General features: G+C 39.9%; 1 protein-coding gene across 8 annotated transcripts in view; it reads left to right on the forward strand.

Annotated features, from left to right (window-relative positions):
* DIS3L2 (DIS3 like 3'-5' exoribonuclease 2) overlaps positions 1-24,185 on the forward strand; it is a 361,340-nt gene that overhangs the window by 67,513 nt on the left and 269,642 nt on the right. The window contains exon 1 of one of the 8 annotated variants that reach the window (XM_070774055.1): positions 16-24,152. The exons of the other annotated variants lie outside the window; for them this stretch is intronic. Coding sequence (XP_070630156.1) covers positions 24,150-24,152 — 3 coding nt within the window. The 5' untranslated portion in view covers positions 16-24,149. Of the gene's footprint in view, positions 1-15; positions 24,153-24,185 lie in introns of those variants that run through there. 8 annotated transcript variants of the gene reach the window in all.

Here is a 24,185-nt window from a genome sequence, read left to right on the forward strand (position 1 = left end):
TAAAACTAGAGACTTCTCAGGGCCTTTTGCATTCCATAGTGCGTCAGCGAGACAGCATAAACTGATGCAGTCCCAGACCCCTCAGGCCCTTCGTTGTCTCAGAAGCAGGCCACAGGACACTTGGGACGTAGATTCATTGGATGGGCACACGCCTAATGATTTGAGTTCTCCTTGTTCCCGCCCCTGTGATCTGTCTGCCCTCTCACATGCTTTGCCTTGATTTCTGGTAATTTTTCAGGTAGAAGAAAAGCTTGCAGGGGACATTCAAACCTGGTAATGTGTTGTTATCCAACATTTAATCCTGGGAGAACTGGAAAGAAAAGACCATAGGGATGGTGGCCGTCTTCACACGTCCCTGTTGCCTTTCCTGTAAACCCAGGCAGTACATGTCTAGTTCTGTGATGTCCGGTTTGGTGGTTGGGCTTCCCTTGGCAGGCAAAAATAGATTGTGTATTTTTATAAAACAGAGATTTGATAGCAGATGAAAATGTTTTTAATATGAGAATATTCTGGGTTTTAGTTTCTATCTATGTCTATCAATTGAAAAGGAAGATTTGCTTTCGTTTTGACTATTGTTTTAAATAAGGGTCAGGCACTAGAATGATTCATAGCAGTTTCTTTTTAATTGTATAAAACTGGTAATGTATATCTAAATATTAATTTTTCTTCCTAGTATGCTTTATATCACATCTTTTATTTTATTTGTCTCAGTTTATTGCCACTGAGATTTTGGTGTCTTCTTCAGTGAGAGGTATTAAAGCAGAGTGCTTCATAGAGTGGGCTTTTAGGTGAGGCTACTTGGGTTTGCAGCTCATCTTTGCCACTTGCCTGTATAACCTTGGGTGAGTTATATAACCTCTCTGTGCTTCAAATGCCTCATCTATAGATTGGGAATAATCATAGTACCTACTTCATACCTACTTCCTAGATTTGTCATAGGATTAAATGTGAATATATGTAAAAATCTTAGAATAATTCTTGACCCATGGTAGCAGCTCAAGTTTTTATTATTAATTTTTCCAGGAATGTGGAAAGTACTACCTTATCTCAGAGCTTTGTTGAGGCATAAATTAAATTCTTTTTTGTTATCTCATAGGGCTATAGTAATTGAGTAAGACCTACGTGTCAGGGATTTGTAGGGTGCATGGACATTAGTAATGATCAAGGTGGACATAGTTGTTGCTCTCATGGAGTTTTTAGTTAAGTGCAGAGAGGGAATTATGCTAGTCCAGATCTACCCCCGACCCTGCCCCCAGCTCTCATCCGTCTGCTGTGATGTGCTTAGTCGCTCAGTTGTGTCCGACGCTTTGCGACCCCCTTGACTGTAGCCCGCCAGGCTCCTCTGTCCATGGGGTTCTGCAGGCGAGAATACTGGAGTGGGCTGCCGTGCCCTCCTCCAGGGAACTCCCATCCCTAGCTGCTGCCAGTTGTGCATAGTCTCCTTCCTTGATTCCTTGAAAGCGCCAACTAGGGGTTGGCTCCAGGTCCTAGGAATATAGATTGATGTAGGTCATTTCCTCTTTTCTTGAAAGCATCATCTAGCACAGTGTTGACCAGGTTTAAGATGACAGGAAGAGTACATTATAGTCTGGTCCAACCAGAGGAAGTATTTCTAGAGGTCATTAGAGAGCTCTATAGATAGCTTTATAGCAAACAGGCAGCTGTACAGTAAAGGTAAACCAGAGAAGGAACAAGAAAGATGAAGTCTCCCAGCTGTTCCATTCCTGGATATTTACCTTAGAGGAATTAAGGTATTTGTTCATATAAAGATTTATATATGAAAGTTCATAGCAGCTTTTTTAGTGATAGCCCCAGACAGATTGGAAACCACCCAAATGTCCATAAGCACGTCAACCAATTTTGTTATATCCATTCAATGGAATATGACTTCGCTGGTAAAAAAAAAAACAACAAAAACTAATGGTATTGATTGATATTTAACATGGGTGAATCTCAAAATAGTTGTGATGGGTGAAAGAAGCTAGACAGTATATGCTCAATGATTCCTTTATATGACTAGAAAATGCAGACTAATTTATAGTGACGAAAGGCAAATCATTGGTTGCCTGAAGTGGGAGCAGGAGAGATGGATTACCTTGGGGCCCCAAAGAGACTTGGGGCTATAGGCATGTTCATTTTCATGATGGGATAGTTTCATAATTGTGTATGTTAAGACCAATCAATTTGTGTACTTTAAATATATGTAGTTTATTGAATGTCAGTTATACCTCAATAAAGCTGTAAAAAAAATCCTGAAAATGAAGAAACCAACGAATGAAATAAGATATTTGGACAAATGAGTCTGGAGCTTCAAGAAGAAGCTTGAAGCTCGAGATGTCAATTTGGGAGTCATCAGCCATATAGTGAATGAGGTCACCTAGAGAGTGTAGCCAGAGAAGGCAGCTGAATACTGCGTTTTGGGGAAAGCCAACATTTAGAAGTTAGCAGGAGGATCTTTAGAGGTCAGCTAAAGAGCCTGGAGAGAGGACTCTGCTCCTGATAAAGTGGAGTGTGAACCATGATGATTAAATTCCAACTCTGCCTGGTTTAGAGAAAAGGCTGCTGCATTCTGAGGGTGCAAGGGGCAGAGGTCTAAGTGAAATGGTATCAACACACTCAGGTGTTCATAGTCCATATAACCTGCTTGAATCTGGGGAGGCATTTTTTGATCTACCTTGCTTGATGACTTTTTCAGCCCTCTTGCTGGCAAGAGGAAGCTTCATGGAAGAAGTCAATATACCTTTAGCCCTTAAGCATGGAGGAGGAAGATGTTTGGTGAAATCTGTTCTCAGGATTAAGCATAGAAGCCAAGTCTGAAGAGGGGCAGAGTCAGGATCTTTAGAAATCCTTTTAGCTGTCATTTGTAATGTTCTTCCTGTTGTATTTGCACAGTATAAAAATTGCTTTTCAGTTAACAGTTGCTGTTGTTTAGTTGCTAAGTCATGTCTAACTCTTTTGGGACCCCACGGATTGTAGCCCACCAGGCTCCTCTGTCCATGGGATTCTTCAGGCAAAAATACTGGAGTGGGTTGCCATTTCTTTCTCCAGGGGAATCTTCCTGACCCAGGGATCGAACCTGCATCTCCTGCCTTGCAGGCAGACTCTTTACCACTGAGCCACCAGGGAAGCTTGCACTTCTTAAAATGCTAGTGCTCCTTGTTTATCCTTTATGTTGTCCACTCTTAATCTCTTTAATAGCAGTCTTGTAGTGAGAAATATTGCAGAGACTAGAGTGGACCGTGGCATCTTTCAAGTCAAAAGAAAAGGAGGCCAAGTCCCTAAATCTTAGGTGCTAGGTATTGGCTGAGACCCCAGAAATTGTGCTAGAGCTTAATTGTAGAAAAGCCTCTGATGATTTTCTTACCAATGCCTAAGACTTGTGAATCAGCACAGAAAGAGGAACTTTGGAGCTCTCTTGGCCCAGGAGGCTGCCTTCAGAGTTACTGGAAGGTAGGCCAGGCAGCTCATCAAGAATTACGGCAGTCACTGCCCCGTGTGGGAATGCTTTCTAGGCAGATGGGTAGAGGGGAGTCTGGAAAGGAATGGTATTCATGAAGGAGGTTTGCAGAGCAAAGCTAAGAGTAGCTGTTAGAGAAAGATAGATGCAAGACTGTCTCATTAGAATTGAGGCCAATCCTATAGGCCAGTACTTGTCTCTAAGCTGCAAATGATTCAGCCCAGGGATTTTGTTAAAATGCAGATTCTAATTCAGTAGATCTGAAGTGGTGCCCCAAATTGTGCAAGGCTCCAGTCAACATTGGTGCTACTGGTTCTGGAACCACACTGAGTAACAAGGCTATACTATGTGACTCAAGAGGGAAAAAGAAAGAAGAAGTTAGGGAGCTGGGGCTGAACTCTGTGGACCTAGGATCTGAGACTTGATTGGCGGAAAGATAGCTGAGGGAAGAAATGTGAACCTTAACGCCTTATGGCTGGGCCATGACCTCCCCCTGGGACGCTGGATCATTTATTAATGATATCTGCCGGGGTCCAGCCCTGGCTGATTCAGGGTATTCGAAGGGGAGACGGCGTCGGCGACTATTTAAATATTCATCAAAGATATAAAGAGTAATAGAATGAGGATAGCTCAGTAGTAAAATTCAGTGGAGAAAAGAGGCTGAGTAGCTTGGTTTACGCGGGAGACCAATAAAACTTCAAGACAAGAAGTTTGCACCACTTACGTAGGCCGCAGGCGTCCTTCCGTTCTCCCGAAGGAGAGGAGACACTGAGGCCTCCCTGGTCGGATCTTAGAAGCCCAGGCATAATTAGTAAGCATGGCAGGTTCCGCGCTCCATATGGAGACTCAGCCAGAGTGAGAGAGAGAGCGACATGGGGAGACCAGTATTTTGAGGAACTGATCCCCATTCTTTATTTTCCAGAGTCTGTTTTTATACACTGAGATGTTATACAAAAGTCACGTGGGGACAGCAGTCCTGACTTTTATTAAAGTCAGGTGCTTCATACAAATGTATACAGAGGTCTTAGGGGTGTTACATCATCTTCTGGCCAGGGGGGCCTGCTGACAATTTATGACCCTCTCCTTGTGACAGTGGTCAGTCAACCAGAACACTTTTTTCTCCAAGGGTGATTATTCTTAAAACAGACGCCACCCAGATAAAGTTACATTCCTATAGAGTGAGGGTGTAGTGGGTTTTAGTTAAGGAAAGAATTTACTTAGCCTAAGGTCTAATGTGATTTATATCAAAGGTTAATACTTATTTCTTCTATATATTCATTAATATGTGTAAGGGCAGGGGATGTGGAGTCTTAGCAACAAACATTGGCTCAACAAATGAAAAACCCTTCACCAATACAATTTCTAATCAGCCCACTATACTTATACTAATGGTTTTCTAACTTTTCTAAGGAACCTGTTTTTAGAAGGTTTAAAGCATCTCGTGCCTCTCACGGTTGGGAGGCTGTGAACAATCACATGTGGCCGGACAAGCCTGTCAGGCAGGCTAGAGACCCTTCAGAGGAGTTTGTAGGTTGAAACACTCCTATCACGCCCAGGAATTATTATTAACTGGAGCTCTAAGTTAACTCCTTCTCTGAAAGAGGTGGTGGGGGACAGCCCCCCGTAAAGTCAGAGGTGTAGGGGAGAGCACAAAGTAGTAAAGTAGGCAGGGTCTGGTTATGGGGGTAGATGCTCGAGGATTTCCAGGGGGACTCCTGAGGCTTGATCCTGCCTTTGTGTATGTCGAGCCTCCTTCCTCATGACCTTTGCCATGGGCGGAGTGCCTCACACCGGCCCCCAACAGATATCCTTTTGAGCAGAGATTGGCATGGATACAGAGAAAGATCTAGACTGGCAAGAGGGACCCTACCCTTGGAGTTGCTGCTTGAAGTAGAATCAGGGCAATGACATGGGGTCTGTCTGCCTGGGTATATGTGTAGGCCCTCTTGGGCTTTCAGAAGATTTGAAGTATGGAGAATGGCTCAGGGTTCCTTACTTGTTCCATTTCTTTGGAGTTCCTAAGGGTCTTCACAGCGGCTACTTGACAATGCTTTTTATATTAAAGTCAGCCCTGTCTGTCTACCAGTGTAGGAGACGCAAGAGATGCAGGTTTGACTCCTGGGTTAGGAAGATCCCCTGGAGTAGGAAATGGCAATCTGCTCCACTATTCTTGCTTGGAAAATTCCAGGGACAGAGAAGCCTGGCAGGCTCCAGTCCTTGGGGTTGCAAAGGGTCAGACACAGCTGAACGACTGAGCACACACACACTAAGTGCAAGCATTTTACAACTTCCCCTTCTGAAGAGGGGAGCTCTGTTGGCTGTAGCCCACCTGTGACAGTCGTTGGTGACAGGTTCAGATGAGAGAGAAGAGAATATTCAGACTGTCATCAAGAACCCCTGACATGTAGAATATAAACATCTCACAGCATACTGGCCAATTGTATTACAGGTTTGTTAGTACAAAAGCATATTGTTATCAAAGGAATCTGTAGTCAATGGTGTGAGCAAATGCGAATTAATTGGATTATTCATCTTTGCTTCTTTATGCTTGTGTGCAAACCCCTCTTGGGTATGTAAACAACAGTTCTTTTCGCTGTAGTAGTAAATAGTCAATTTATTTCACAGCATGTTTTTTGGCAAAATAGATAGCTGTGAAAGTATCAAGCTGTGGAGCAGTAATAAGAAATAATTTGCTCTTACATAACAATTTCAATTTTAGAATTCCTCCATGCTTTTAGTATGTATCTGTATTTTTTATTACAGAAATCTGGTGAAGGATAGTTGAGGCAAAGGATAGTTTCTTCACTTTGTCAACTGATAAGTTTAGTGACTTGTTTGAGAACTTGGAGTTTTGGGAACCAAAGGTAGACTACATATCTCTTGACTTAGCTTATTGCTTGTTCCTTTCCTTATGTTTGCTTTTGTTGTTTTTTTTTTTTTTTAAAGTGCGAGTGTGTGTATGGATTCTTATAGGCTGAGGGTCTGTAGCTTTCCTCAGGTTTTTAAGGTGGATGGTCATATTCCCAAATGGTTAGAACCATTGATCTTGATGATTCTGCCTGGAACAGTGCAGGGTACTTGATGGCTTCTCACCCTCCACACATCCTGCCCTGTGCTAGACGCTGGAGGTACACGCTCGAACAGGTCACGTGCTTTGCTCTTAAAATGCTCATAGGCTGGTTGGAAAAGGGATGGGAAAAACTAGTATAGTTTGTACGATGGAGAAATACATGTTGTTGTGGGAGCACTAAACTCTTGAGATAAATGGGGAAGATTTCATAGAGGAGGTTTCATTTGAACTATGGTTTGAAAGATGGGAATGGAGAAGGAGAGAGGTTTGGCTTTTTTTCTCTGGGGGAGGGGGCGCGGAATGAGAATGACTTGGGCTGAGAATTAATTTGTTAGCAGAGGGCTGTGAAAATTTCCACTTCCAGGGAGGAACACATGAAGTAAGGCTCTGTCTTCCTGCCGTGCAGTTGGCTAAGTGCTGCAGCCTTTCAACCAGCTCTCTTAGACACTGGGAAGAGCAGGGAATTCCTAACTGTTATCAAGATTCCCCCCTCCAGGAAGACTAACGTCCTTGACCCCGTTTTACTGAAGCTCACAGAATCCTGCTCTTTGCTCTGTAAACTCTTCTGATTGCCATTTATTTGATCTTTGCCTCTTCCATTTCCTTTCTTTTTCCCCATCAAGTTCATCTTCCATAATCATAAACAACCTTACCCTTCATCCTTTTTAAACTCTAATAAATTAATCCTCTTATTTTACTTCTCTTAATAATCGAATACAGTGCATTGCAAATAAGTTTATATAAACTCTGTGGCTGCTGCTGCTTGCTAACTTTTTAGTATTTACTGTGTACCAGGAATGTATTTAGTGCCTCACACCATTCTTGAGTCTGCTCGTTTGTCTATCTCGTTTCGTAAATGGGAAACCTGAGCTTTTGCTTAAACATCTTACTAATTTAGGTAACGTATAACCAGGGAGTGACAGAGTTGGGATTGAGTCACATCAATTCATGATTCCATTGCTATTTGTTATTCCGTAGATACAAAGGAGAGAGTTATTTGATCTAGATATGATACTGTCAGGTATCATAAAAATCAACATAAATCCAGAAAACAATAATACATACTTTAGCATAAGGCAATATCCTGAGTTACCATCATGGGTAAAGAATTGACTTTATCATTTGAGATACCCAAAGGCCTAGTATTATTCTTATACGATAAAGAATTTAGAAATAGTTAATTAGAATTTGAGTGAATTGAGTGGTTGTATTCTGAAACTAGAGAGATATAATAGCTGCCCAGGGCATTATGAAGGCAGGTGTTAGGAATGTATCTTACTAGATATCTACCCTACATAGTAGATAAGAAACTGAGAGCGCTCACCCAATTATAAAGTCAAACCAAGAGATACAACCCGCTGGACAAGAATAGAATCAAAGAGGTTGCAGACCCCGATGCCATTCTGGCTCTTGGCACCAAGTCTCAAATTCATGGGGCATGTAACACAGGTATTCCGAAAGCAGGTAGGCATTTGTCATGTAGGGAGTACATCCTTCTGGGACTTTGGGACAGGGTTCTAATTCCAGAGATGTGGGACCATCTTATTACAAAAAGACTGGTAGATGCAGCCATTAGGCTGGGAGTCAAGGATAGTGTATAATCCCTAAGCTAGGAGAATTGGTTAGAGCAATACTGGGAACAGGAACCAACGCAGAAGACCAACCTTGAAAACCAGAATTCTGGGCCTTTTTTGACTGTACCAAAGGAGATTTGGGAGCCCAGAATTCAGCTGCAGTATCTTGGATCTGGGAGTTGGGTTCAAGCTAAGTCCTCTATAGGAGGAGCCAGAGTTGTTTAAATATTAACTTCTTTGCTTGATTGGTAACTAGGGTGAGCAGATTAGTTGATGCAGCCATAGTGAGTGACCCAGAGAAAATCAGAATAAAGGAGGCTGATAAGAGCATATTACAGTTAAATCAGGTGAAACTGAAACAAGAGTTGACTGGCTGATGAGTCAGGGGTGGATTTCAAGTGAAATTTCTTCTCATTGAAACTTAGCTTCTTTATTCTTTTGTCTGAATATTTAAAATATAGTAAGATAGACTGGAATAGGTTTGGTATATTGATGCCCCCTGGAAAACTATAATGTTATTCATTTATCACCTGGGTATTTGTTGAATACCTGTATTGTACTGAGAAGGTAGGGTGAGAATAAATCAACCAAGCACTTTGTTAGCCAAGTCTAAATTTCTCTTGGGACAGGATTATTTTACTTAGTTTACAACAGAGCAAAGTTTATACATGAATTAAGGATGGAAAAACAGGGACAATTATTTGATGTTTTCTAACACGTCTTTTGTACAGTTGAAATAAGAAAGAAAACTTATTTTTATTCAGAATACTCATACTTCAACAAGGAAATAATAGAAATATGGATGGGTATTTTGGAAGAGATTGGCACAGAAAGAACTTGAGCTTGAAAGAATAAAGGAAGTGCTGATAGGAATAGCTACTCTTGTTCTACATTAAACAAACAAAAAAAAATCAAAGTACACATTTAATCCCTAATTTTCAATGGCTGTTCCAAATCTTCTTATGGTCACATGAAATTGGTCTAGTACAGTAAATTGTTTCCTTTGACAACGAATTTTTCCTTCAAGTGATTGTTTTAAAGTTTTGTCTTCCAAGTTCTTCTTTAAATATGCACCCATCATACTAGATTATATTTAATCCAATCTCTTATATAACCACTATCATTTTGGATTGTTCTCAATTCCAGTGGAATTAGGATTTCTTAGAACTGTTTGGTTTCTTGGCTGGTGTGGCAGGCCCAAAAAAGGCTTGGAAGGTATTTCATCTTGAAGGGCAAGGTCTCCGGAGCCTCCACCCATAACAGTATGGTAGGTAAGGTATATCTACTACCATGATCAGATTTCCCCCAAATTGTTATATACACAAACCTATTTTTAACAATCTTCTTTTCTTCTTCTTTATTGCCAGCTCTCGGATCAAATACTTCAGGTTCTTGCCTGCTTTAAACATGCCTTCACATCTCTATAATTCAAATTGAAATGTCTAAAATAAGGAATGTATCATTTAAGGATAGAGTCGCTTATTTGTGCTGGGGAACTCCCAATTAATATTTTAGGATTATTTGCTAGAGAACTAATTCATTCCTCCTTAGATCCATAGAGATGGTTTGGTGAATTCACATTCATTGTAAGGAATGAGTTAATATAGATAAAGTACTTAAAGCAATATCGGCACATTATAAATGCACAAGAAATGTCAGATATTATTATTCTTCTTTGAAACGAGGACTGGGAGTTATAATTTGGCCAAGATCATGTAATGACTCAAGTTTACTATTCCTAGCTCTTGAATTTACCAGTGATAACATTTACTCATAGCAGACATAAAATGCTCCTACAAAGTGTTGACATAAAATGTTAGTATTTCAGTATACATTCCTTTGAGGAAATTGCTGGATAATTGGATGGTAGGCAAGATTATGCAATGATGTGGTTTATTTCTTACTCATGCCCTTTGCCCATCACTGTCATCTAGGGTTGTGTTTTGCCTGATCATCACTCCAGAGTCCAGGCTGACTGAAACAACTGCCGTCAGGAGGAGTCCACTTTTCTGTGGCAGAAGGAAACAGAGCCTCGGAGGGGCCATATTTAAAATATGGAAGCAGCTTGTCAGTTCTGTTCACAGCTCATTGGCCAGAATGAGTCACCTGACCCTCAACAAGAGGGCCAAAAAGTACAGTTCTCCAAAGTGTTTGCAATTTGGGGTGATCTGGTGAACTGCACTGATAACTGTCATGCTGGATTAATTAGATTCCTTATACTTGGCATTCCTGGCTAACCATCTGAAAAACGTATGCCACTGGTCATTAGGGAGATTGGGCAAAAATTTCTACATCACTTACTATAAATTCATCCCCACTAATGAAAAAAGAATTCAGAAATACCTGAAAATGATCTAGATGGGCTTTAAGATCACCCTTAATTATGTAATTCTTGCCTTAAAGTACAATGTGTAGTACAAAGTAAACTTATTAATCTTTGAATTAAGCTAATGATGTAATTTTTGTAATGAAAGGCAAGGAAATTTTAAGGCATTTATTTGGTAATATTTATAAACCATAAAGGGCTTCCTGGTGGCTCAGATGGTAAAGAATCTGCCCACAATATGGGAGACCCCAGTTCAGTCCCTGGGTTGGGAAGATCTCTGGGAGAAGGGAATGGCAACCCACTCCAGAATTCTTGCCTGGAGAATTCCATGGACAGAGGAGCCTGGTGGACTGCAGGTCATGAGGTCGCAAAGAGCTGGACACGACTGAGTGACTGACACACAGACACACACACACATAAAGAGTTTATCGTTATTATTAGTAGTATTTTGATCTTATTGCTTCCTACTGCTACTGTTAAAAATGTACATTTTTCATTTAAATTTTGTTAAAATTTTCATTTTTGAACAATTTTTCAATAGGCATATATTACCCTATCTTTTATAGAAACTAGTCATGATTTAGGACATAGACATAATTGTTTTATGAATTTAGGCAACTAGGGAGAGGAATGTGGTAGATTTGGAAACACCTACTATTTTAGTATTTTAGAGCTTAAAATGCAAGATAGAGATATAAAGTGGCAGGAGATGAGGCTGGGCTGGTAAATGGCAGGTCAGGAGAGCCACATCATGAAATGTCTACATACTGTGTAAAAGAGTTCTGCTGTTACCCTGTAGGTATTGGGGAGCCATTCAAGGATTTTGAGGAGAGGTAATGCAGTCAGATTTGAATAGTAGAATATCATTTTGGTGGTAGGGTGGAGAATTTAAAGGAAAGGAGTAAAATTGGTGGGAGATTGATAACAAAGTTATTAATATTTAAGAGTCTCAGTGCGAGATGGTAAGAGTCACAGTGGCCATGAGGGTTGTAAGGAGATGAATTTAAGCCTGTTTAGTAAGATAGAACATGGCAATTGGATGTAGTAGGCAAGAGAGAAGGAAGAAGCTAGGATGACTCCTACTTTTCAGGCTTGGGTAATTCAGAGGATGATGGCACCATGTGCTAAGTTAGGAAGGGGAGCAGGGACAGATGATGGGTTTGTTTGGATATGGTGAGTTTGTGAGGCCTGGGGATGTATACGTATGTAGAGCTGGGAGTCAGTTGGATATTAGAATTTGGAGTTCACAGGTGAGACCTTGGCTAGAGGTAGAGATTTGGGTAACCTCAATGACACTTGAATAAATTTCCTGGGGTTGACTTATGGAGAGATAAGGCCACCGAGAATGGAGTCTGAGGAACACCAACACTTCATGGCCTTGGAGAGGAAGAAAGATCCAATATAGGAGACTGAGAAATGGTGTCCAGAGAGGAAGGAGGAAAACCAGGAGAGAATGTTAGGCTGGGAGCCTAAACAAGGGACATTTGAATGAGGCGAAATAGTCCACAGTGCCCTGTTGCTGATAGACCCAGTGAGAAATTTTAATGAGAAGTTAGATTTGGCTAGTATGGAGCCATCTGTGGTACAGATCAGAGCAGTTTCAGTAGGGAAGAAAAGAAAAGGCAGAAACCAAGTCACAAAGAGTGAAGGACAGCACAAAGAAGGCTGAGAAAGGGTAGTAATTCAAGGAAAGAGACACAAAGATGATGGTTACCTTTGTTTTCATATGAGAAAGAAAAACTTGACCTAAATGTAGTATCTTAAGTCAGATTTCCTAGAGGCAGAGCTTGAGATAGAAAATCTTGCCCAAGTTGTCTATTTTTAATGAAAGATTTCTGAAATATACCAAATTACTTAAAATTTATCAGTCAAATCATGACAGATTAAAAGTTCAGATTTGAGAACAGTGTACAGAGAATGAACTAGATTTAATGCCAAAAGAAGTTGGGACTGGCTGGTAAGAGAATGAATTGATAATGCAGAGCACAGAGCCAAGGGTAGGACAGGGACACGCTGTGAAGAAAACCAGATCAGGTTTAGAAGCAAATGCCCTGTGCCCAGTTGATGTCCCTATGGTAGTTTGGGGGACATAGGCACCTTCGAGGGTAGGAATTGGCAAACTTCTAAAAAAGACAAGATAGTAAAATGTTTGAGGCATTGTGGGCCACATGGTTCTGCTACAACTTCTCAACTCTGCCATTGTAGCACAAAAGCAGCTATGTTCCAGAAAAACTTCATTTCCAAAAGCAGCTGGATGTGGCCGGTCAGCGGTGGTTTGCTGATCCTCGTTCTAGGGGTGCATTAGGCCTCACGAAGGACTTTGCTCCTGCCCAACTGACCAAGAAACTGTAGGAGCCTTCACAGACTCCTGCTTCTCCTCTTAAATAGTGTGACAGCTATGCTGGGAAGAGTTTTCCTGTTTTGACTCCATCTCAGTATTTCAAGCTTTTAGTTCTTGAATCTTTTGATTTTGAATTGGAAGATGTTAGAGTCTCTGGGGAAGAATGGATTCGTATATAGCTGAGTCCCTTCACTGTTCACCTGAAACTATCACAATATTGTTAATCGGCTGTACCCCAATAAAAAATAAAAAGTTTTTTAAAAAAGAAAATGTTAAGAGTCTCTATCTCTGTGAGTTCTTGGAGATTAGCTTGCTTGGATTCTGTGTTTTGTTTTGATTTGTTTTCCTTATAGTTTTCTCTTGAACAATATATGTGAAAATTATAGTGGCAAAATTAACCTTAACTTTGTTTCCTTACTGCTGCTTATTCCAGCTTCATTCAGTTTCTCATCCAGTGTCCCTGGGCTCTACCCTTACGCTTCAGGTCTTTTTGCCATTTACTTGAGCAGTAGGTAGTATGCATCTGTGCTTGAAGTGATCAGAGAGTAGATAAGCAATTTTCCACTCAATCCGTGTAAAGTACCAAACGAGGCCTATTTGTGTTGCAGGAAAAATTGTCAGTGGCACGGTTAGAGGAGGCCTATAGTAGATCAGCTCAAGGTCAGTGCTTGAAGCATTTGACAAAGATCAGTTAAGGGATGAGTATAAGGCTTCAAATGGGAAGTGAGCTCATGGTCAGGAACCAAGATTTCTAGCAGGTGGGAATATAGAATGAATGGTGGAGATAAACAGTTTAAAATACAGACTGTCAGCAGGGTCAGGGTAGGGCTTGTCCACTCATGCAACTCCTCTATTACCTCTTTGCTGCGTGCTTACTGTGACTCAGGCATCATGCTGTGCCTTAGAAATGCAATATAGAATGAGATCGGTGGGATCTGCTTCTGCATCTAAACCACAGACCATGGAAAATGACTTGAATTTTCTCAGTTCTCCCAAAGATGACGCTTAAATAGTGCTATTCTAAATTCAAAGTAGAGAAGGTAACTCATTATGTGTAATGGATGCCTCAGTGTATATGGGTTTAATTTTCTTGAGAAACCTGGGTTGAGAAGGTCAGTGTAGTAGAGCAGCCTTGAGTGCTGAGGGCAGTATATAGTAAATCCTGGAGTGTGGTGGGCCTCCATGATAGGGGTATCCTGTTAGGCTGCAGAGGGTCTGGGAATGCTTTCTGGGGGACATGAGGTCTGAATGGAAAGTAAGTTTTAACTCCATGAAGAATAAGGAAGAGAGATTGGATGGAAAGGAGAGCCTGCTGCTGCTGCTGAGTTGCTTCAGTTGTGTCCGACTCTGTGCGACCCCATAGATGGCAGCCCACCAGGCTCCACTGTTCCAGGGATTCTCCAGGCAAGAATACTGGAGTGGGTTGCCATTTCCTTCTCCAATAAATGAAAGTGAAAAGTGAAAGTGAAGCTGCTCGGTCGAGCTGACTCTTAGCGACCCCCATGGACTGCAGCCCACCAGGCTCCTCCATCCATGGGATTTTCCAGGCAAAAGTACTGGAGTGGGTTGCCATTGCCTTCTCCGAAAGGAGAGCCTAGCCTGCTCTAAATCCTAAAAATTGTTTATTAGCTGGAATGGAGGCCGGGAGGAGAAAAGTAGTGCCTGGAGATAAGTCCTTGTCACCCTTGTGGGCTCCTCCTCGCTGGGCACTGGCCAAGGCTGGTTGTAGACTCTTAAGACCCTGATCTGTGAGCGTTAAGATGAGCTGGGTACTGTGGCAATTCTTAATGCATGGTTATTTCTTTTCCTGGAACTGCTGGTAGAATGAGTTTTGTAATACACTATGATGGAGTCATCAGCCCATAAACATAGTAGTCTCAGATACTTTGAGATAAGGTCGGGTTGTCTTTTGACAGTACAGAGTTTGGTTCTTGGCAGTCTGGGTGCATTGTTTTGGGGCCTTCTGTCTCTCCTCTTCAGTATGTACTCAGTTTTGGGTGTGGTATTCCTTTTGGGGTGATCTGGATCTTTGCAACTCAGAGTGTGGGATGTGTACCAGCAACATTACAGACTCTCCGGCTCTGCCCCAAGACCCACTTGGGAAAAGATTCCCGAGTTATTTGTGTGAACATTTTATTTTGTGAAGCACTGAGGTGGATGATAAGAGAGTTAACTCTTTGGTTTTTGTTTTTAAATTACTTTGGCACTATAGAGGAGGGAGGAAGAGATATATGACACCATTATAGGAGAGTCACAATTTCAGTGTAACTTGTTGGGGCTTCAGAAATTTGAAGTAATGTTTGCCATGTTTTAACAGAATTAGACTTTGGACTTCCCCTTACACCCTGCTGTTTCCTCAGTTAGCTCTAGCAAATGAAGGATAGAGAGATTATTCTTGTAGCTGTAGTTAGAAAAAGTCTACTAATTAGTTTATTGAAAAAAGACTTCAGTCTGCATCTTGAGTTGTTTTTATGCCAGTGAGTTTTCTGTAGCGCCCTTCTCCCTCGTTTTTGGAGTTGAGAGGAGGGGACAGTTCTGCCTAAGGAAATTGGTTAAAATTTCTTAGAACAAATGACATTTGAATTTTAGTTTAAAAGGAGGGTTTGCCAAAAGAAAATTCAGGCAAGAAGAGAATCTTTTAGGCAAAGGAACTATATGTTTGAATGAATATAAGCATATAATTCCTCCCAGGTCTAATCTGGTGGGGCAAGCATTGTGTCCTATTTATGTTTATATTCATGGCATCTTGGGAAGAACATGTGCTTTTTGAGTTAGACTGGGACCTGCATTCTAGTGCATATGTGCTCAGTTGTGTCTGACTCTTTGCAACCCCATGGATATAGCCTGCCAAGCTCCTCTGTCCATGGGATTTTCTAGGCAAGAATACTGGAGTGGGTTGCCGTTGCTTCGTCCAGGGGAATCAAGCCCTAGTCTCCTTTGTCTCCTGCATTGCAGGCAGATTCTTCACCCCGGGGCACCCGGGAATACTAGAGTGGGTTGCTCTTTCCTCCTCCAGGGGATCCTCTGACCCAGGGATTGACCCTGAGTCTCCTGCGTCTTCTGCATGGCGGATGGCTCTTTACCACTGTGCCACCTGGGAAGCCCTGCATTCTAGGCCCTTTGCTTATTGACCCTGAGATTCAGAGCCCTCATTTACAAATATGATTTATACTTCAGTTTTTTGGTAAGGATTAATGAGCTACAGTGACCTAAAGTAGTGTCTGGGAAGTAAGTGCTTTAAAAAGTTCTTTCATTTCTTTCCCTTGTATCTAGTTTCCCAGTAACAGACGTACAGTAGGTACAGGATAAATACTTGAACGATTTTAGTGTTTCCAAACAACATGAGAAAAATGACTGATTTTGTTTCTTTTGATGTAAAATTTTGTAACTTAAAAGCACAGGGTGAATTCACTAAATTTAGTAGTCTTACAAAGCAAAAATTTGTTTTCTTAAGAATGAAGTTTAATTGTAGGAGAAAACAGCACTGGATCAAGTCAGGTTTGCTGGGTGTTTGAATATGGGAGCTGGATGTGATTTATACGCTCTGAATATCCAAGATGGACTGTGTTGATTGTAAATGTTTTCTATAATGTTTCTTCACTGCAGATGATTTTTTATTTATTTTCATCTTTGAAAGGTTTTATCTTTCAAACCTTCCTTTGGTTTGAAGAGTTAAATAAGTATGGTTGTAGAATAAATTGTTCCAGGGTAGTCTTTTTCTCCCCAAGGCCCAGATACTGCAGCTCACCTACTTCTCAGTTAATATTAGCTCAGACTGGAGTCATCCAGCCCTTTGTTCCAATTACATTCTTACTCCTTTGACATGAAAGCCGTTCATGACCTGCCCTCTGCCCTCTTGGGCAGTCTTAAGTGTACCCTTAGACTTTAGACATGGTAGACTGGAGGTCTTTAAGTAAGTACCATGCAACTGCATGCCTGCATTTTCTTTTCACACACATTGTTTCCTTTGCTTGCAGTTAGTTCTCTGCTTGTATCTCTCCCTCTCTCCCCAACTCATCTTTCAAGACTGGGTTCACAGGTTTTTGCTCCTGGGAATGTTTCCTTTCTACAGTTGTTACCCACGGTTGCTGTTTTACTCAATTGAAAAATCTTCAGGTTTTTTTATCCTTATTATGGAGCCTTTGTATTATTTTAGTTCACATTCCAATAGTATTTGATGTTTTCTTTTGGTTTTTATCTATGTTGCTTATTATGAATGATTCCAATTATATGGTGATGTTAAAATTCGCAGCTACCATTTATTGAGTCCTATTCCATAACAGGGAGGCCTGGCGTGCTGCGATTCATGGGGTTGCAAAGAGTTGGACACGACTGAGCGACTGATCTGATCTGATTCCGTAACAAGCACTCCAATAGGGCCTTTGTAAACATTGTATATTGCAAATATAAATTACTTTGTAAGGTGGGCTGAACTGTAGTATTTATTTTTCATTATTCATGTACTCATTTCTAAACAGGCCAAAGCATATTGATTTAATTCATGAAGGGGCAATGTGTGGCAACAGATGAAAAGTCAGTCCCTAAATCAGAAAATTCTTGAATTTAGGTTTTTGTTCATACTTCCATCTTCAAGGTATTTCTGTTAAGGCTGAAAAAACTTAGAAAATAGGTTGGTATCAGTTTTATTATTAAATTATTTTAAAAGTAGTTTAAAGATGTGTTTTTTATAATAAGCAGGCAGATACTTATATATATGTTAGTGTCTCCTTTATTCTTAATTCATTGGTGTGATGATTCATTATGCAAATACTATTCTGGACGTCTGTGGTGCACCAGATAAAGGAATAGATATGTCATTGAATATAACAGACAATGTGCTGCCCTCATGGAACATGCAGAAAGCTTATATCATCTGTTAGGCCTGAATGGATCCAGGGAGGCTTTTTTTCCAAACCTCTTTTTGTTTCTTTGTTTATGAACCCTAAGGAGATTTAACGAGATTTCCTAACATTTGAAAACTACTTTAACAAATGCAAAAATGAGAGGTGCTTTTTAACGGTTTCTAATTCAAAGGAAAATTCTGTTCTTTCATCAGAAAATAAGTTCTCTTTAGCTGAGTTCATTTGGGGAAAGAAAAACCAATACTGCTATTATATAGTTATAGTATGATTTTTGTCTTAGAATTAATAAATGACTTTCCTAAACTCATTCATTTTAGGGTTATTTGGCACATTTTATGAGGTGTAAAACTGATTAAAAATGAATCACCTTTCATTTTATTTTGCTTTCTTCCATTTTGCCTTGCAGCCTTCCACTGATAGCTTTTGTTTCTGAGAAGCTGCATTGGGAAAAGGAATAGCTCCCTTCCTACTTCCTTGTTCTTTAGGCCATCATCTTGAATCCCTAATGTGAGTTGAGAAACAGAATGTGCACTTATGTCTGTATGCATTTGTTTTGCCTAAAGTTTTACTTTTAAGTTCAATGGATTCGTTAACAAAAGAAACCACTTGTTACATACAAATAAACAGTTTCAATTTTTATAGATTATTTGACTTAATTGCAATATACAGTCATTAAGAGAAAAGAAGGAAAAATAATAGGGAGATGTAAAAGCATATATATCACCAAATTGGGGTGACAACTATATCTAGACTTGAACAGTGCTGGGAACTCTCAGGTTAACAGCAGTCTGGAGTCCCAGTTGGGAAAGGGTACTGGGCAGTGCATCCACCCCACTGGTGAGACTTCAAATTGCAGTTTTGGGGGCTTCCACTTACAATCCCAGGCTGCAAACTGGTATCATCAGCAGCAGCAGTTTGTGTGCAGAAATACATCTCTGGTTTTACTTTAACTTTTACAATGCTGTTTGTTTCACCTTGTGAGTCATAAGACTTCTTAGACCCTGGGGGCTTAGCCAGACCTCCAGGGGCTCAAGAAATTCTAAGACCCACTCCTTGTCTCATCTGAAGTACTGCTTGACTTGCTGGTAACAATTGGTGTGCTCACGGGCAGGCACATAATCTAGGCAGTGCCAGGCAGGTCAGAGGCCTGCTCTCCTGTTTCTGAAGCCTGCACAAGGAGGAAAGGAGAGAGAGAATGAGACTCAAACAGTATATTAAGGAATAATGGCCAAGAATTTTCCAAAACTTATAAAAGACATCAGGCCCAGATTTGAGAGACTTGAAGAAGCCCAAACAGGATTTAATACAAAGCAAATCATATGTAGGCACTCTATAATAAAACTTACCAAAGCCAAAGGGAAAATTCTTGAAAGGAGAGAGGAAAATAAGATACCTTCAAAGGAACAACAGGGGAAATAAACGCTGACTTTTCAAATGAAACTGATGAAATCCAGAGGCTGATAGAATGGTATCTTTTAAAGTACAGAAAGGACATAATTGTGAACCTAGATATCTGTACTCAGGAAAAGTATTTTTCAAAAGTAAAAGAAAAATTTTGATGTAATAGATTTCTTGAAATGTCCAAGAAAATGTTTAGAAGAAAAATAGAAAATCTAAATAGTTTTATATCTAGCAAAAAATTGAATCTTTAATTCATTTTTTTAACAAGGTAAATTCCAGGGTCAAATAGCTTTGCTGATAAATGCTTCCAAATATTAAAGGATGAAAAATAGCATCAATCTTAAAAAAATTTTCAGGGGAATACAAAAATGTTTTATGAGGCCAACATATCCTTGATATTAAAAAATGACAAAGACAGTCCAATGTAAGAAGATTATAGGAAAATCTCTCTCATTAACAGAGATAGAAATATTAAAACAACAGGAAATTGAATCCATAGGTATATAAAAGGGATAACATATTAGGACCAAGTGGGGTTTATTCCAGGAATGCAAGGTTGGTTTACTATTCAGAACTCAATTAATAGGGGAGGTGATGGTCCAAGAATACAGAGTTATAGTTATACAAGATAAATTCTGGAGATTTGTTCTATAGCTTAAAATTTGCTAAGAGGGTTGATCTTAAGTATTTTTACCACAAAAATAAAATTAAAGTGAGTGGGAAAAAACTTGGGAGGTGATAGATACATCTATGGTCTTCATAATGGTGGTCATCGTTTCACTGGATGTAAACTTATCCCCAAACTTACTGACTTACATACGCTAAATATGTAGAGCTTTCTGTATGTCATTCATCATCTCAATAAAGTGGTTAAAAATAGGGGGAAAAACTCAATAAAATCAACCATTAATAGAAGAAAAGGAAAAATCATATGATTTACCTCAGTTTTTGCAGAAAAATGTTTGGTAAAATTCAGTACCCCCCCAACCCCTTTTTGGGGGCTGTCAGTCAGTTCAGTTTCTTAGTCGTGTCCGACTCTTTGTGACTCCATGAATCGCAGCACCCCAGGCCTCCCTGTCCATCATCAAATCCCGGAGTTTACTCAAACTCATGTCCATCGAGTCGGTGATGCCATCCAGCCATCTCATCCTCTGTCGTCCCCTTCTCCTCCTGCCCCCAATCCCTCCCAGCATCAGAGTCTTTTCCAATGAGTCAACTCTTTGTATGAGGTGGCCAAAGTATTGGAGTTTCAGCTTTAGCATCAGTCCTTCCAAAGAACACTAAGGACTGATCTCCTTTAGAATGGACTGGTTGGATCTCCTTGCAGTCCAAGGGACTCTCAAGAGTCTTCTCCAACACCACAGTTCAAAAGCATCAATTCTTTGGCTCTACTATGGCAAAAAAAAATCTTGTGAGATCTTAGTTCTTGAGATCTTGTGGGATCTCAGTTCCCCAGCCAGGGACTGAACCTGGGCCATGGCACTGAAAGCCTAGAATCCTAACCATTAGGCCACCAGGGAACTCCCAGTACTCATTTTTTTATAGAAGTTCATAGCAAACTAGTAATAGAAGAAACTCCTTTAATGTGATAAAAACTTTTAACCAAAAACAGCTATAAAACGTCATAATTAATAATGAAACTCTGAAAGGTCTCCTTCTGATAGTCTAGGGTATAAAACAAAAATGCTCATTATCACAACTTCTGTTCCACGTTGTACCAGAAATCATAGTCAATGCTATAAAGCCTAGGAAAAAGGTATAAGGATTGGGAAAGGAAACCAGTGGTTGTTATTTTTAGACTGCTTGATTTTATACATGAAAAAATCCAAAACAGTTAAGGCTGCTACATGCAAAGTCAGCCTACAAAAATTATTTGTATCCCTGAATACCTATAACAAACCAATAATCATTAAAAAATGATACCCTTTACGTTAGCATATAAAAAGGAATGCCTTAGGGTAGATATAATGAAAGATTTATAAGACTTACTTCAACATGAAAAATGACATGATGTTATCAAGAGAAGTTAAAGATGCCTTAGCTAAATGTTCATGAACTGAAAGGTTTGATGTAGTAAAGATATTCTTTCCAAACTGATGTATAGATTCCATACGATCCCAGCAAGCTCCCTGTACACTCACTCTGTTGAGATTTGTCTTCTTCTTTTTTTAATAATAAATGGATGTTGAATTTTGTCAAATGCTTTTTTCTCCATCTATTGAGGTGGTCAAATGGTTTTTTATTTTCATTTTGTTAGTATAACTTCAGTATTTTAAAGGTGAGGAAGCTAGGATATGTTTCCAGTTAGAAGTAATGTGACATGCTTCAAGCTAAGCAAATCCAGGACCTTAGCTCTTGAGGGCTCTACTTCTGTGACTGTCTCTTGAATACCACAGACGTTCTGGAATCCAGAGGGTATTGGTGCACGCTGTTTGGTTGCCATGTCATGCATCAGTTTGGGTCAGGATGGAGGATGCTGAGAGTGGGTGGATTTCTCTGGTTCTAATTAGAAATATAAGCTGATATTGAAGATTGCAGGGAGGTGCAGCCGAGAAATTCATTTAGCCATAAATGTCTACTATGCCTGTGTTAATGCTATGCCCTTGTCATTGATTTTCATTGTTTTGGGTACTCACTTCCCAGAAATTGCTTCCTACTGTTCCAAGTTTTCTAAGACTCATGCTGGTTTATAGCCTTCCTTTTCCTTGAATCAGGATGAAATTAGATAATACCCTTACTTTTCCCAAGTGTGGAAAACAGGAACTGGACTCTATATAGTTGAATGAGTAGAAAGCCAGGTTGAAGTCAGTCATTGCTTACAAAGGATCTTTGGGGTAAAATGCCCACAGATTGAAATACTGCCTAAATGGTTGAAGAAAGCTCTTGAAAATTAATGTAACAGGTGTTGCAAATAAATATATGTAAACATGTTTGATCCATAAAACATTTTTATTTGTGGCTGTTTTTAAAAAGACAGCTTTATAACTTAGGGTTTCTTCTTTTTTACATCTCTGATCCTGAGTTCATAGTACTGTATTTTGGAAAAGCTAGAAATATTAAATAATGCTTTGAGGGTAAACCTTCTCTCAGTATTTCCATTATAAAATGCAATTTTAAAGGGTTTAGAAGTCAACTATAAAAATTTGTTCTTGGCTGATACTTTGTATACAAAAATCTCTGCCCAGGGTAATTTTCAGAAGAATTTTTGCAGTGGCATAAACTGTGAGGTTATATGGTAGTACCAGCTTCCATTGAACTCATTTTTTATGCTTCTATCAAAGTGGAGGAAAAATGACAGCTTTTAAAATGATTCAAATAAAACAATATGAAAATTATGTTTCTAGCTCTTGGTTAAAAAATGTTATTCTACCAACAGAAGACTCACCATTGGCCTAAGTATCCAAACCCAGCGTAAGCCACCAATCAAAATGATTTTAGAGTAATTCTTCTAAAACCAGATCTTAACAGCTGATTTTGAAAGTAGCATTTGGCCCATCAGTGACTGTGTAACCCTGAAGAGATCCTTTTGGGCCCTGCTTGTTGAAAAACAAACACAAACCATAGGGCTTCCTTGGTGGCTCAGATGGTAATAGAATCTGCCTGCAATGCAGGAGACACGGTTTTGATCCCTGGGTTGGGAAGAGCCCCTGGGGAAGGAAATGGCTACCCACTCCAGCAATCTTCCCTGGAGAATCCTATGGACAGAGGAGCCTGGCAGGCTACCATCATGGAGTCGTAGAGTCGGACACAACTGAGCAACAAACACCTCACTTCACTGTTGAAAAATGGCTTTTTGTTTGGTACCTGAGCTTACCTGTCTGCAAATTAAGGAAAAAATTACTAGTGGGAAAGCAAAGACATGTTTCTTCCATGATTGGAGAATTACCCAGTGAAGCTGGAAAACCTCTTGTTCTTGTAACATTCTCAAAGCTCTGGACAGGTCTTAGCTTGAAAAGGTCGACCACAGTGAAGATAAGCTCCTTTTGCTCTTATGTTATTGTGAATACATGTGCACTTTACAGCCTGTGGCCAGGTTTCCTTTTTGTTTTTTTCCTACTTCTTCTTCAAAGTTAAATCACATAAGCAGATTTCCTCAAGGGATAATTCTGTATGTGGTGGCCAGACTGGTCCCAGAGTTCATAATAACTTTCTCTGGTATGTCAACTTGTGAATGTCGGAAGTACAGTTGTTGTGCATGGAGCCCATAGGGAACAGTAGAGGTCTTGTCAGTTTGAAATGAAACATGACTTTGTGCGAAATATGAATAAAAAATTGTATTGGGTATATATAATTGTTCAGAAATATAGTCTGCATGGTAGAGAAGGGATTACCTCATTAGTGAAAGTCTTCCCTACTCTATTGTCTAAAGTAATGATGCTATATCATACTTTGGTCCAAGCAAGATAAAAACAACAGGACCAACAGCAAAACCTTTTAGTTTTTGCTCAGCAAACAACTTTCTTAAACAAATATATTTATCAACATTTATTCAAAGATCTTGGGAGGTTTGCTTTAGATTTATAAGGTCCTCTTGTGTACCTGCTGGGGCTTGTAGGTCTGGGTGTGCCGAGGTAGAAGAAAACTTGCCTTGGCTTCAGAGGTTGAGTCTTGTTGCTTTCTTTACATATAGTAAAATTTAGCCTTTTTAACATTCAGTTCTATGAATTTTAAAGCATGTGTAGATTTGTGTAACCTCTACCACAGTCAAGATAGAAAACAGTTTCATCCTACCCACAAATTCCCTCATGTCTCTTTTTACTCAACACTTCCCCTTACCCCACAGCCCCTGCCAACCATTAATCTGTTTTGTGTCCCTGTGGATTTGCCTTTTGCAGAATGTCATATAAATGGAATTGTTTTGAGTCTGGCCCTTTCCTATTAGCATAATGCATTTGAGATTCATGCACGTTGTTTAGAGTTGCTGAATAGTATTCCATTGTATTGATGTTCCAGAGTTTGTTTACCCATACACCAGTTGAAGAACATTTGGATTATTTTCAGCTTTTGACCATTAAGAAGAAAACTGCTGTGAATGTTGCTGTACATGTCTCTGTATGAACATTTTTTTTTTTTTTTCCCCTCTTGGTCAAATGCCTAGAAGTGGAATTGCTGGGTCATATGGTAAGCGTATGTTTGTCTTTATAAAAAACCATG

The sequence above is a fragment of the Bos indicus genome, chromosome 2 (genome assembly GCF_029378745.1).
Source record: "Bos indicus isolate NIAB-ARS_2022 breed Sahiwal x Tharparkar chromosome 2, NIAB-ARS_B.indTharparkar_mat_pri_1.0, whole genome shotgun sequence".
In the NCBI taxonomy this organism is placed as follows: domain Eukaryota; kingdom Metazoa; phylum Chordata; class Mammalia; order Artiodactyla; family Bovidae; genus Bos; species Bos indicus.